At 44.2% G+C, this 14,511-nt stretch overlaps 1 protein-coding gene across 6 annotated transcripts in view; it reads left to right on the top strand.

The window, feature by feature from the left end:
* Nucleotides 1–14,511, top strand: part of Hs3st4 (heparan sulfate-glucosamine 3-sulfotransferase 4) — a 718,708-nt gene that overhangs the window by 522,125 nt on the left and 182,072 nt on the right. Inside the window, exons 1-2 of one of the 6 annotated variants that reach the window (XM_033758603.1) lie at nucleotides 9,521–9,677; nucleotides 10,444–10,581. The exons of the other annotated variants lie outside the window; for them this stretch is intronic. Coding sequence (XP_033614494.1) covers nucleotides 10,488–10,581 — 94 coding nt within the window. The 5' untranslated portion in view covers nucleotides 9,521–9,677; nucleotides 10,444–10,487. Of the gene's footprint in view, nucleotides 1–9,520; nucleotides 9,678–10,443; nucleotides 10,582–14,511 lie in introns of those variants that run through there. 6 annotated transcript variants of the gene reach the window in all.

The following is a 14,511-nucleotide window of genomic DNA, read 5'->3' as shown; positions in this document are numbered from 1 at the left end:
TTTTTTTTTTTTTTGGTACCGGGATTGAACTCGGGTCCTTACGCTTGCAAGGCAGGCCACCGAACCACTGAGCTAAATCCCCGGCCCTTGTTACCTTATTTCTAAAGATGAAGAAAAGATGACTCAGGCAGGTTCAGTAACTTGGCCAAAACTGTGCCAGGACCAAAATTCATATATCTAGCTGTCTTCATTCTAATGATTCAGGTCTTACCCAAGAAAGATTCATTTCTATCTCTAGGAGACTGTTGACAAGTAGAAGCCACAGGCCACCCAACTTTATGTTGTCCCCGTTCAACACACAGCCTGAAGGATTAACTAAGTTACATCTAAGCAGGATGTTTTCCAAGTAAATGCATGGATTCTATTCCCATGGTCTCAGAACATCTCCAGTCCTTAGAGAGCCCTTTCTCAACTTCCTTCCATTCATCTTTCCATCCCTTTGTCCATCCCTCCCCATATCCATCCATCCATCCATTCTGTATGAGCCAGATGCTGTTAGAGGTGCTGTCCGTGGAACCATGAATAAAACAAATACAATTACCTATTCACAGAGCATAATATTTTCTTAGGGAGAGATGGATAATAGCTCAGGTAAAATAAGCTGTGTCACATAGTCATGGTTATAATGAAGAAAACAAAAACTGAAGCAAAATATTGAATGAGGAAGTTTGAAATTGCAGGTAGTGTGGCCAGTGGGTGCCTTACTAAGAAAGTGACGTTTGCATAAAGATTTTGGAGGCAGAGAGTGAATCACATGACTGTGCTCAGGAACATCTGCACGAACACAAGGAAGAACAAGAGGGAAGCCGTTGCCTGAGGTGGAGGCTTCAGCAGGGAAAAGAAGCCAATGGAGATGCAGTGGAATAAGCAGGTGGCAGGGTGGAAGCGAGTTTCTTAGACTGTTGTGAGAACTTGGGCTTTTGCTCTGAGTGAAATGGAAAACTATTTGAAGACATTAAGCAGAGATGTTACACAGTTGGACTTAGCTTTGATAGGGTCATTAGTTTAATAGAGCAGTTTGGAGAGAGGCTTGTACAGAAGAAGGGAGATCAGCTTGGAAAATCCCGCAGTAGTGCTGTAAGAGAGGATGGTGGCCGGGACCAAGATAACAGCAGTGAAGTTGGAAGGAGTGGTGAGAGCCCAAATATATTTTAAGGTAGAAGCAAGAAGATGAAGGAGATTTAACAGATATATGAAGCCTCTTCGTAGTTCAGTCTGTCCTATTCCTTAGTGTGAGTCCTCCAGAAGCAGAAACTGATGCCAATATTCAAGAAAATTTGGAGGAATGCTTCAGTGGGATAATAGAGGGGATAGTGGAATGACAGGGAGATTGCACTCACATTGCAGTGTGGGTCTGACTCTTGCGGAGGAGAGGGCAAAGGAAGGGGGCTTGTGTGGAAAGGCTTTGGAAACTAGAAAGTTTGGCAAGGCCAGTCGAGTTCTCAATCTGAAATACCCATCAGTTATATTACTTGGAACAGAGGATCTGAGAAGTGTATTTTTGTGCTTGAGTCAGAAGAGAGTGTAGTATGATAGGGGTAAGTACTAAAAATGATGGCATATACTCCTGTAGTGATCATGGTGCTGTACCAAGTACTTGCACATATACAGATTTATCTGTTAGTCCTAAAACAACCTTGCAAAGGAGCAACCACTGTTTCTCTCATTCTCCTAGTAAGAAAACTGAAGTGCAGATAAATAAATGAACAAAAACACAGTGTCCTGAATTCAGACTCAAGATAGCAAGACTCCAGACCCTAGTTCCTCCTTCCAGGGTGCTGTAAAGCAGTATTTGGGTAGATATTTTGGCCAGACAAATACCATACTGCTACTTCCTGCTCAGTACTTTCCAGGTGCAGCTTTGATGCGGCACAGTCGTTCAGCCTGGTGTATGGGATTAAGGACAGCAGGCTGGGGTCCCTGTTTTTGAGGGGCCCAAAGGGCAGTAGTAATGGAGGGTGGTGACTGAATAGTCCAGTTTAACCTGACTTTGTTCTAGTCCCTTATGTGGTCACTTAGCCAGTTGGGGCAGGCTGCATGTCTATTCTGCCTTTCTCTGTTTTGAGGAGTGAACCCATACTTGGTGCTCTGTCAGTTTGCAAATAATTATTCAAAAGGTGATGAGCATATGTTTAAGCTTTCTCTCAAATTCCCGAGGCATCAGCTAATGTGCTTGTACTGGTGGAAAGGGCTTTTTCCTGGAATTGTCTCTCTGCTTCAAGGGTAGACATCAAGAAAGGACTCTGCCCACAGTAGCACAGTCATTCAGTCTGCAGGAAGTCACACCTTCTGATAGTTCTGTTTTTCAGTGAGAACAGAACACATACAACACATGAGCCTAAAACTTGCAGCTAAAAATCGTCACCATTTTGTTATTTCTCACGATTCTGTGCCTGGTTGTATGGCTCTTCAGGTTGAGGGCCCACTCAGCTGATGGCTAAAGTCGGCTGACAGCTGACAGGGGCTGTGTGGTAAGGATGGTACCAGTCATACCTGGAAGTTGACTCTGTGTCAGCTGCTACAGTGGATATGACTCAGCCATGTGCCTGTCGTTATCAGATAGGCCTAGGCAGCCTGGAAGTTCACAGAAGAGTGACTCCGGGGTTCCCAAAGCAGGAGGAACCATCCCTGGTGCGCTGCTTCTCAGACTCTTCTGGTACTACAGCTGCTATTGTCCTGTGGGCCAGGCACACTACCTGGGCAAAGCCAAGTTTCAAGATTAGATGAATAAATTGCATTTTTGTTGGGACAAACTACAAAGTCAAGTGATAAAGGGGTGCATTTCTAAGGACAGGAGACACTGGTGGCCATTTTTCAGTATCCCACAGTTGTCCTTCTGGGTCTAGCGGTCTAAAGAGTTCTGTTCGCTAGCAGCATCTCCTATGGTTGGGAACTGAATTTCATCTTGTTCTTGTGTTTTCATTTGAAGTTTCTGGTTTTGCTCAGTTTTGCCATGATGTTCCTATTCCATCCAGTTCTTAAATATGTGGACACCAGCTCAGAGCAAACTCAGTGTGTTCCTGGAATTGGTCCTGGCCATTCCTACTTAGCAATAAATCATTGCTTGAGCTTCCTTCTGTCCATCCATCTATCTCTTTACCCCTCCTTCATCCTCTCCCTCCTTCTATCGATGTGGTGCATTAGTTCTTTTATAAGCACTCTATAGCCACCTAAGAACTGTGTTTGACAGGGGAGACAAATGTGTACCACAGTAGCCAACCCAAGTGAAGCACTATGGAAACATCAAGGGGGAAAGGTGTGTTCTCCCTTTGTCACACACGTCCATAGCAACACAGGCTTCTCTCTTCTTAACATTCATTTTACATGTTTGAATGCAACAAGGACCACAGTTGTCAAATTTGCTGCTCTGTCTTTACCCCAAGCACAAAGTCTGCTTACGGGGTGCAAAACAAATAGTCGAATCGAATCGAATTGAATTGAAAGCTACAGAAAAGAGATGATATTTGAACTGGGCTCTAAACAATAACAAATAAGATTTAGATCACAGCAATTATGTGAATAGCGGGGGGTGATACTCACCTAATTAGTGAGGAAACAGGCCCAAGGGGTTGAGTGATTTGTTCCAGATCACACAGATAGCAGAGGGATGGAGCCAGGTTCCTAGGCCAGAGCTGTGCCTCTGAAGGACATCTCCAGGCCATGGCACCAGGCTTTCTGACCTAGAGCCCACATGCCTTCCCTGGACAGATTACCTTCCAATAAGTGCATAGCCTCTTCAACGGATGGCTTACCCTGATAGTTAGTGAACCCTTTCCTCATATCTGAATCCTGCCTAGTTCTTCATCCATCGGCCATTCTGTTCACAAATTTACCCTTCCATCAGTTCATCCTTGTCTTCTTCATCCATTCAGAAAATGTTTAATAAATTCTTCCTTCTTTTACTCATAGCTGAATCCCAGAACCAGGCAAGGGGGCCGATGTATAGTAAATGCTCAATGATTTTTAAATGTATGTGTGAGGCAGTTGAAAGATAATGTACATGTACTGATGTTGAAAGCATGAGCTGAACCAGTTCTCTTGGGTTAAATCCCAGCTCCACCACATGCTAGCTGTGGGCATTGCACCAGCTGTTCAGCTTCTGCCTCAGCTTGTCATGGCGTTGTTGGATCAAACACATTAACACACACACACACACACACACACACACACTAGCACCCAACTAATTGTAGCTCTGCCGTAGTGTTACTGGTTTATTATTATTAAGTAAATAGGATATAGCTGTGATGTAAAATGACAAGGTTACTTACTGCTCTCATAACCTACCTTGTAGAGTAGTAATTGGACAGTTAACAGTGAACACACACACACACACACACCCAGACTAGCACCCAACTAATTGTAGCTCTGCCGTAGTGTTACTGGTTTATTATTATTAAGTAAATAGGATATAGCTGTGATGTAAAATGACAAGGTTACTTACTGCTCTCATAACCTACCTTGTAGAGTAGTAATTGGACAGTTAACAGTGAATAAGCACGAAACCAAAGCAAGTCCAGATCAACAGACTTCTCTATGGCTTTAGCTGTCTCTGAAATTATTCTCTGATCTCTGCTACTTGAATATCTAGGAGTGAGCCCAGAGGGAAAGAAAATTTGCTACTCTTTTATTTGGTCCCACTTGAAGAGGGCAGGCACACTGCCCTTCCTGTGTCATTCATTGGTCATTCAAGACACTGGTGCAAAGGCTAAGTGGAGTGTGTGTGCCATGTGCGGGTCAGCCTGGGCAGACGCTCTGTCCCCGTGGACTTCATTTCCTCTGCAGACACAGACACGTGCACTGGGCGGGATGGTTTCTAGCAACATGGATAATATCCTAGATCGGCCTTCCATTCTATGGCCGACATCCTTGCTATTAAATTCTAACCCGAGGCCCTACCTCTTAACAGGGTTCATCTTTTTCAGAGATTGTACTGCCCCAAGCAGCAGCCTCCAATGAGTTCATGTCTGTCCAGAATCTGTGAATGTGACCTTACTTGGAAACGGGGTCTTTGCAGTTGTAATCAAATTAGGATGAAGTCATAAGGAGTTAAGGAAGCCCCGAAATTCAATGACAGATGGACTTAGGAGAACAGAGAGGTTAGAACCACAGAGACAGACATATGGAGAAGGCCACGTGACAGGCGAGTGCAGAGATTGGAGTGAAGCAGCTGCAAGCCAAGGAATGCCTGAAGCCACCAAAATTTAGAGAGGCAAGGAAGGATTCTTCCCTGGCATCTCAGTGGAGCATGGTCTTGTTGACCCTTTCATTTCTGACTTCTGATCTCTAGATGTATAAGAAAATACACTTCTCTTTGTCTGACGCCATCCAGGTGTGGCACTTTGCTGTGGCAGCCCTGGGCCGTGAAAACTTTGGTGGTTCTCGTGACAGAGAGTTCTTCACGTGTAGTGTGGCTTGTCCTTGTTCATCAGTTCACTCCTTTCTTCAGCTAATGTTTGCTAGATATTTATCATGTGCTAGGCACTGGGGATGCAATGAAGACAAAGACAGCACTGTATCTCTCAGGAGCTTCCAGCGTAGCAGAAAAGCAGCAGATATCTGTTTATTTGCTTGAGTCAGAATGGGTCTCCATGAAGCATGGAGGTTCAAAGTGTGGAATCATATCCTAAACCCATCACTCTAAGCTCCACGATCTTGGGGCTATTGTGTTTTAACCTGTGACTTGCAGTTTCCTTGTCATACGTTGGGGACAAACAGTAAGTTGTGGCAAGGACTGAATGCATTACTGGCCATTGTTCACACATTACTGGGCTACTTTTTAATCCCTTCTTAAGAATTAGGAAAGCACAATCATGCACCGCCAATCTTCTCAAGTTAATTCTTTTCCACTTTCTTCAACTACCGAGGGTATGATTTGAAATCCCTATCACTTCTCTGGTATCATTTATTTTATGACACTCAAGAGTGGTAATGGCTATCAGAACTGTGCCCGAAGCTATAGTGAAAGCCAAAGCAGAATAGAAATATCACCTCCTTTCTTCTAGAACTCTACTTCAAATAATGCAACCAAAAATGATCTGTCTTTGAAAACCACATTGTGCTGATGATTAGAATTGAACATCCAGGCAGTGAAATCTAGCTAAGTGCATTCACACCTGCTTCCCCATTAAGGACTTGGCCAGATGGGCCCAGAAGGCAGGACCTTGTGTTTATCTCTGTTAAATTTCATGTTATGTAAGTCAGTCTCCCACACCAGCTGGTGGCGATCTTCTGGGATCCTGGTTCCATTAGACAGCATATTGCCTACAAGGTAAAGTCCTAGCTTTGTAGCCCATGTGGGTTTTTATCAGCCTCTGTTCAAGTCCTCGATGAGAGTACTGAATATTAGGCTAAGGCTGAGACTGCCCTCCTTCCTGGCTATGCGGTGGGCAGTATCGTAAGGCTTCTGTTGGAAGGCTCCAGAAAGGGCCATGGCAAGCCTTGTCCTCTGCCTGCTTTAGGAAAAATACAGCTCCTGTGCTTCCATCTTCCAGCTGATATTTCTAGAAGAGCCCCAGGGAGAAAATGAGGCTGTCTGTGGCTCGGGGCTCTCATCCAGGTTCCGTAGGGTTAATCTTCAGCATAACTGCGCCTCCAGACCTTCAGGGGCCCATTAAGTTCTGAACCATTCCAGGACTTCTTACAGGTTTAACTGATGTCTGTTTGGATGAGCCACGGTTTGATTCCACAGTTTAGGAGGCCATTGCAATTAATATCTGCAGCTATCCTTGTTCACCTGTATAAGGCACTTCCTTGGGGACAGGCACAGTACATGATTCTCTTATTGCTTTCAACAGAATTTTGAAGGGATACTATTTGAAAGGGGAACCTGAGGCCAAGAAAGATGTCTGAGGAAGGTGGATAAAAGTAGTAGTGCAGTTACCCCAAACGAAGGTCTTTTGTGAGACCAGGCTCCTGTCTTGGTACCAAACAACCTTTACTTTATATTATTCAGTGAGTATGATGTTACTGATGAATTCATGAGATAGGTTAAATTCATGGCGATTTCATCCCTGAAACTCTAAAGTTCCATTTGGCTGGGGATCATGTGTCTTGGTTCATCTTTGTTCCTCCCTGACCCCAGCACTATGCCGGGCATGTGGTTAACATAAATAGGAACTTGGGGAAGGACTAACAGTGCCACATGTGAATGCACTTTGAATCACTTCTATAGACTGTAGGGGAACTTGCTTTAGGGTATTTTTCTTTTGACCTGCAACTGCTTCTATACAGTAGTTCACAGAATCCCAAATGGGAGTAAATTCCTCCCAGTGCCCTGAGAATTAATTAAGGTTTGTGACACCCTTTAAAATTCCTTAGAATCTATGGCTGCTTTCATCTGGCTAAGTGCAAGGCGGCATTATGAGGCCATTACTGGGGCTGGTGCTAATGGGCATTGTCACCTCCTCCCCTCGCCACAGTGTCAGACCTGTGTGTCCCCCCCATAATTGCTAAATAGCTCATTGAGAGCTTGGGCTGCTCAATTAAGAAATGAAATAATAGATTGAAAATGGGAACAGGCATGTGGAATGAATAGAGACATCCTAATAAAGAGGTTTCCCTTGCCTTGTGTGTCTTTTAAATAAAAAGCATGTCCGCAGTTAAGATTGCAATAACGGATTTTTATAGACTTGGAGTGGTTCAGTAGTTTTGTGGGAGGATGTGGTGGGTGTACTGATGGGTGGGCCCCTCTCTTTCAGCCTGAAGTCCTAAGGGATGAGGGAGATCAATCTTCATACATTAGTTTTGGTATAGATGGCTGGCTCATCAAAGAGGTATGTGGGAAGATCCAACTGGTTCTTGAGCAGTGGTAAATATTTTGCACCAACCATTTGGAAACAGATGGGGAAGTCACAGGACAGACCATTCTGTTGGAAAAGATAAGCAACAAGGCTGTGGACAGAACTAAAGACCCCTGTAGCCAAGCATATCTAAACCATATCACTTAATGACCAAGACATTGTTAAAGGACAAAATTACAATAAATCTCTATTTGCTGACTTTTTAAATGTGATTTCTAGAATCTGCCTGAAGTCTGGACCAAAAATGGTTCAGAATGCTTGGCCTCACCTCCTAGGCAGGTTGTATTATAGCCAGAGAAAAGGAAATGACTTATAGAGAGCAGAAGTGACTCTGATAGTTTACGGCTCTTGTCTGTCTTATTAAAACTTGGCTTGAGCAGTTGGTTGTTTGTGATTGGCTGAGACTTCATATGTTATAAGAGTAAGTTACAGTCTGTTTACCATCAAGTTAGGTTGAAGTTCTCTGTATGGAAAAACCTTTATGCCAGACTTAAAATACATTTGGAGGCGGCTTTAGGATAGGCACAACTCAACAATGTTCAGCTCTGTTTTTAATGTATTCACATCTTTTTGTCTGTCAGTACAAATTAAAATGAATTTTGAGGGAAGGAACTTGACCAAAGCTTCATTTACTAGAGATGCAAAGTTAAAAAAGGTAAATGAAGAAATACACCTCAAAAAACATGGGATATTTCTAAAGTGCACTTGAGAGTTGTTTAGTGTTCATTACATGTATAAAATTAGGATGAAATTACCCTTAGCCAAATTTGTGTCTTGTTTTACATCTTTACTTGTTAGAGAATGGCAGTGAGCACCGGTGGATCCGTGGATCAATGTTCAAAAAGGAGATGGTTTTGAGGCAGAACTTGTGCGGTGATTATTCGGTGGGATGAACTGGAGCTGCCTCTCGGGATGTGGCGTGTAGACGGGACTCCTTTGGTCTCATGTTTCAGAGCAATCTGTTGTGGTGACTTTGGGTACTTCAGAAGCTTCAGAGATCTGAAGACCAAAGTTTCTCCTTGGGGAAACTGAGGCAGTAACTTATGTCCTTCTCTCTTCTTGACCTCAATGTAAACAGAGTCCGTGTAAATTTAGGGAAGCTGGTGGTGAGTGGCTTGTGTTCCGTCCTCCATGGAGGTCCGAGGGTGTCCTGAGACTGAGAACTGCGAGCCTTCTGAGGAACTTTCCCTCTTCTGGGTGGCAGATAATCACTCCTGTGAAAGATTTCTGGAGTGTGGGGCTTAGAAAGTGCTCAGGAGTCTAAGGTGCATCGAGCCCCTGGTCTAGCTCTGTGCTGCAATTTATGCTCCTGAAATTTGATTTCAGGCCTAGAAGAGAGGGTGAACTGCAGGATGCAGGGAGCGGAAAACGATACGAGCTTCATGACAGGCAGTTTTCACCGCTTTTTCTCTGGGCCATTAATTTGTCGATGGTGGGTTTTTTCTCCAGCAGATAGATCTCTTTTGACTGGAAGTGTGTAATGAAAGTGTGTTTTAGTATCCTGCCAGCTCCAGGGAGAACTCAGGCTGATTCCTCTTAGTCCCGCTGAAGTATCAGTGCTGAGGCTTATTCAGCTCAACTTTTAGAGCCACCGTTCCATCTTGAGGGCTTACGACCATCCTGAGCCATCATAAAGGGGGTTTGTCCACGTGGAGTGATTCAGGCGATGCGAAGCAAAATCTTGGGGCACAGGCAGATTTCTCAGTGCGGTTGAACTCTGCACCGGAGAAATGCTGGCTGCCTGCCTTACCGGATGTCTGTGAGAAGAGCGGTTTGGGTGCAGTGCTCAGGATTGCTTCTGCCTCTGGTCCCGGAGTCCAGCTCTGTTCCCTTACTGCACCAAGCTAGAGTGCAGATAAGATGACAGAGGACACACAGGTTGGCTCATTTTCCCAGTTCCCTCTAGGAAAGAAGAGGCTCCTCCCCTCCACCTTCATCTCTGTAGTTTTATTCTCCACTTTAATATTCCGCTGGACTTGGCTTCATCAGACAGCCAGATGGATTCAACCCTTACATTTCTCCTCTGCTTCTCCCCAGCCAGTAGGATTTTTTTGTAGCAGAGGAAAACCTCATTCTGGAAGATCAGTGAACATATTTCTTCTATGCCTGTTATTTAGCCCTGGATTTAGTCCTTTGAAACTCAAAAGATACAGGCTCCCGAAACTCAAAAAGCCCTTTTCTCACGTCTGTAGTCCTTGCCTTGAGTTTCAAAGACCTGTTTTGAACCTCAAAGTCCAAGCACTTACACTTTCTCTTTGGCTCCCTACTGAAAAACGCTGTAACGAGGACTGGGGATATAGAATGCGTGCTATGGAAGGGACCGCAGGAAATACTGGGAGCCAAAATAAAGAAGGTGACATCAGCTCCAGTTTCACGGTGACCAACCCCAAACTCATTCAGACGAAGAAGGGAATCAGAATTCACGTTCAGCTCAGCTTTGCACAGGGCTCGGGATGAGAGTTTTTTAGCCTGCATGAAATGTGTCCTCGGAGATTTGTCCAAATGTCACAAACCAATGAGATTTGAGTAACCATTGTTACATGTTTAGCTAGGAATAAACTGAGTGTTTCACATCTGTCATCTTGTTTTTACTGCGACCCTATGAAATGAAATAAACATAATGGTTCTCGGTGCCATTTTACAGATAGGAAAACTGAGAGCGAGCAAGGTTGGTAACTGGGTTAGTTCATGACGGGACGAGGACTCAGACCCAGGTCAGAGACAGTGTCAGCCATGTGCAAAGCAGCGCTGGCAAGGAGAGAAGGGGCAGCCTTTGACCAAGGTGAGTAAGGGGAGGGAAGTGGAAAGGCACTGTGCATGCTGTGCCCCTCACCAGCGATGCCCTTCTCTCTGGCCCTGCAGGCAGACCCCTTTATTATCTAACACTTAAATCAAAGTATTTCGGAGGTCGTCACTGACTACCCTGGTCACCCACCCACTGAGTGCACGTGTCCACACGTCCAGGTGTGGATGTGCACACTCACAGACACACAGACACACACAGACACACACATTTTGGCAACTCCTCTTTTATGTTTCTGATGACATCACTTCTCCTGGAGTTATCTTTTCACTTATTTTGTTCTTAGGTATTTTCTGTTTGTCTCTTTGTTTCTGGAACATTGGCTTTTAAAGTCAGGTTCTTCCTAGGCTCTGACCTCTTTTTTCTAGGTGCTTTGTGAACAGTCCTTGGTCCCCTTAGTAAATATATTTGAACGATTTGGCTGTATGAGAAGAACAGTCAGACAGGGTCAGAGGAGAAAAGGCCTATGTGGCCTATCTTCAAGCCACATTTCAGAAAGAAATGATATGTTTAACCACTTAGCGCTTTTCAAACTTGATGTCAAAAGCAGCTTGTGAAGGTCTAACTGGTTTGTTTTGGGGCTGCTTCCTTAAATAAGGATCAGAAAGCATCTTTAATGTTTAGCTTCATTTGTTTATCAAAGACAGAAAAGCCTTTGTTGTACATCACAGCTGGGATTTAGCAAGATGGGAACTTCCTCTGCCTTGTACTTCAGAAGAGCCAAATGTAGCTAAAAGAGAGATTTTTCAACTCTGAAATTATCCAGAAATATGAAAATTCGGCCTAGTTACCCTAAGAGGAGGGGAGTAGAAAGAAAAGTTCAAATCATTCCCTTATTTCTAAAGCCCTCTGTGAAGCTGGGCAGACAGCTCCAGCCAGCTTCTCCAGCTCTGCACGTTCAAGCTTTGGGTGGCCCCTCACTTGAGGCATTGCCCTCCAAGCACTTCTTGCACTGATCATCAAGGAAGAAAGCAGCCTTCAAGCTTAGCTATTGTAGTCGTACCACCACAAATTTGATTTGAGTATCATCACAACCAAGCACACTCCCAGTATGTACCATGATAGTGTATATGCGTGTACAGTATCACACTTGAAAAACATGGATGTGTGTTCAAACACTTAATCTTTGTTGCCTTTGACTCTTTGCGCTTAAATCAAAACTTCACATCATTAACATAAACGTTGAAAAGTTATCATTTTCTATAGTTAGAAGAGAATTATACACATGGTACTCTATGAAGAGAACAATATTATTAGCACTATTGCTTTTGCCTGTTAAATACGAGGGATTAGCACATGCTAGGCATTAAGACAGAAGGATGGCAGAAATTAGACTTTCTCTCTTTTAAGGAACCAAAAAGAAGGAAGAGAAGCGCAACACAGGTGTCCTTCTTATTGTGTATTTTAGTGTTATCTTCTGTTGTGTTTGTGAACCAGCTAAAGGCATCTGGCACAACACCTAAAATAATGGTTGTGTTTGCCCTGAACCCGGGAATGACTTCATTATTCAGATCTGTGAACCCATCTGTAACATCTGGCCATGTTATCATCAAGCCTGGATTGAGCATCTGTTCTGAGAGAAGGAAGCTCAGTCTTGCAGAGCAATCCACTCCAAATTCTCTTTAGGGTGAGAAAGTTCTGAAACACATGAGTTTGGGGGAGTGAGAAGGAAACACGTTCCTTAAGAACCTCTGAGCAGACGAGATATTTTAGGCAGATGGAGGCAGAAGGAGAAAGAAAGAAGAGCCTATTTTGAGGGAACTGCAAACAGTTCGTTCAGTATGGCTGGATCCACATAAAACGCCAAAGAAAAGGTAGGGAGGGTGAGAGGAAGTGAGAGATGAAGTGAGTAGGATCCAGCCTGTGAGGAGCCTGGAAGGCTGTGTTCCTGACTTTCATCTTCAGTCTTGACACCAGCACAGTGCCTGGGCCTGTCTTTTACTCTGGTATTAATCAGTAAATCATATTTGGGTGGCAACAGCATTCCCTTCTGAAAATTTTCTATTTTTACTGTGTGACTATATTGATAAGTTTTAGGGGTGGGTGGAAGCGATGTGAGAGCTTCTAAGATTTTGTTTTGCTTCATGGGATATGCAGGCTGAGAGGAAAGACGAATTTCTAAGAATCATCTAAAAGGATTTGAAGAAGATTCGGTGGTCTAATGAAAAATGGTCAAGCAGGAGAGCATCCCATTGGGGGAATTAGAGAGATGTCCAGTGGGACATTTGATGAGGTTTCTGTTCTCTAGGCAACAGCAGACATGGGACAAAGATTGAGCACATGTCGTTTATTTAGGAAGGCCAGGACCACCACCAGGCAGGAGGGAGATGACAGGGGGAAGGGAAGGCTGTTGATTTATGTGATTGGTAAACCAGCTGTCACAGGGAGTGCCTAGAGCTAGCCATGTGTTTAAAAATATACCTCAGAATAAGCCTTACCTAAGGGCTGTTAGCCAGTGGGAAAGGGCTGCCCCCAGGGAAATTTAGTGCCCAGGAACTACTGACCTCTCAAAGACAACAAAGTGGATCAGTCTCTCCATAAATGTGGAGAGACTCATGGAGGTGAGAATCATGAGTGCAGAAATGGCGAGAGAACTCGTCGTTTTAGGTAGAGCATCACCAGCGCTCAATGACACTTGGTTTGGAAAGTGTATCTGCTTTGCTGTCAGTCACTGGATGTCTGCAGTGATGTGTCTGTAAGTAGTTCATGGGTTGGAAAGTTGAATATCATTGGAAGGTGTGACTGCTGAGTGTGGCCACACATTGAGTTTCACAGACAGCTGGCCCTAAACAGGTCCGCTTCACCTGTGTTATACAGACACGTGGGAGTTATAATAATAAAGTAATTGCAACGACAAATCCAGTTCACATTGGTTGAAAAATCAAGCAAAATGAAACTTACTGGATCTAGTTGCTGAATAGTTCAGGGATTAGTCTTCAGGCAAAGCTTAATCTAGGAGCAGAAATTATCTAAATCAGATTTGGATTAGCTCTGTATGACTTTTTTCCCTCTCTGAGTGGTTTCCATTCTCTCCATGCTGTAATGAGATGGTTGCCAGGAGTTTCAGGTGTGTACTCTGCCTTCCTTACCACCCCAGCTGAAAGGTGATTTCTTAGAACCAAACAGTAGATTCCAAGGCAGGATCGAATTGGCTCTGGCTTCTCTTTCTTAGACTGTCTGCACATCTCTGAAGCTTCTGAAGCCAGAATGCTGTTCTGACCTGGCAGGCTGAACTTGGCAGATGCCAAGCCCTAGAGCTGGGGGTCAGCTAAATTCCAGATCTCTTAGACTCAGAAACAGAAGAGGATATAAAATGAGCTCTGTTGGCAGAAAAATGGAAGACTGTAGGGAGGCTGGGCAAGCAACCATAATAAGTTAGAAACTCAGGCCAATTTCAAAAGCCTACTGTAAAACCAGCCCCTTGGGTTACCTTGTCCCCAGGTCTGATCTTGATAATGCCCCCCTTCCTGAGCTAGATCTGCTGTTTTCTTTAGAGCTGCTGACATCAGCTGATGAATGAGGGTCTCGGGGTTTCCAAGGCACTGCATTGCCTTTGACTGCTGTAACCTTGAGCTACAGGCTTTATTGGCAGTATTTAACACAAATCTGCTTTCCATCCTTCTCAGATCCGACTTCAGTATGCACCACAGGAGAAGTCGAATTGTAAATTGATTTCTTTAATGGGGAGAGCTGTGCAGCAGATAGCAACCCTTGTGGAGATGCATTAGTTGGATTACACTTGAATCTTTTCTCACTCACTTTTCTGGACTGTCTTCTTTGCCGGAAGAATGGGGTTCTGATCTCATCATTTCTCCTTTTCTTTTCTTTCCTTTCTTCCCTTCCCTCCCCCTCCCCTTCCCTCTCCCTCCCCCATCTCTCTTCTTCCCTCCCTTTCTCCCTCCCTCCCTC

Source organism: Fukomys damarensis, unplaced genomic scaffold (genome assembly GCF_012274545.1).
Source record: "Fukomys damarensis isolate Sample0158 unplaced genomic scaffold, DMR_v1.0_HiC HiC_scaffold_34, whole genome shotgun sequence".
NCBI lineage: Eukaryota > Metazoa > Chordata > Mammalia > Rodentia > Bathyergidae > Fukomys > Fukomys damarensis.
This window is presented reverse-complemented; position numbering and strand designations above follow the sequence as displayed.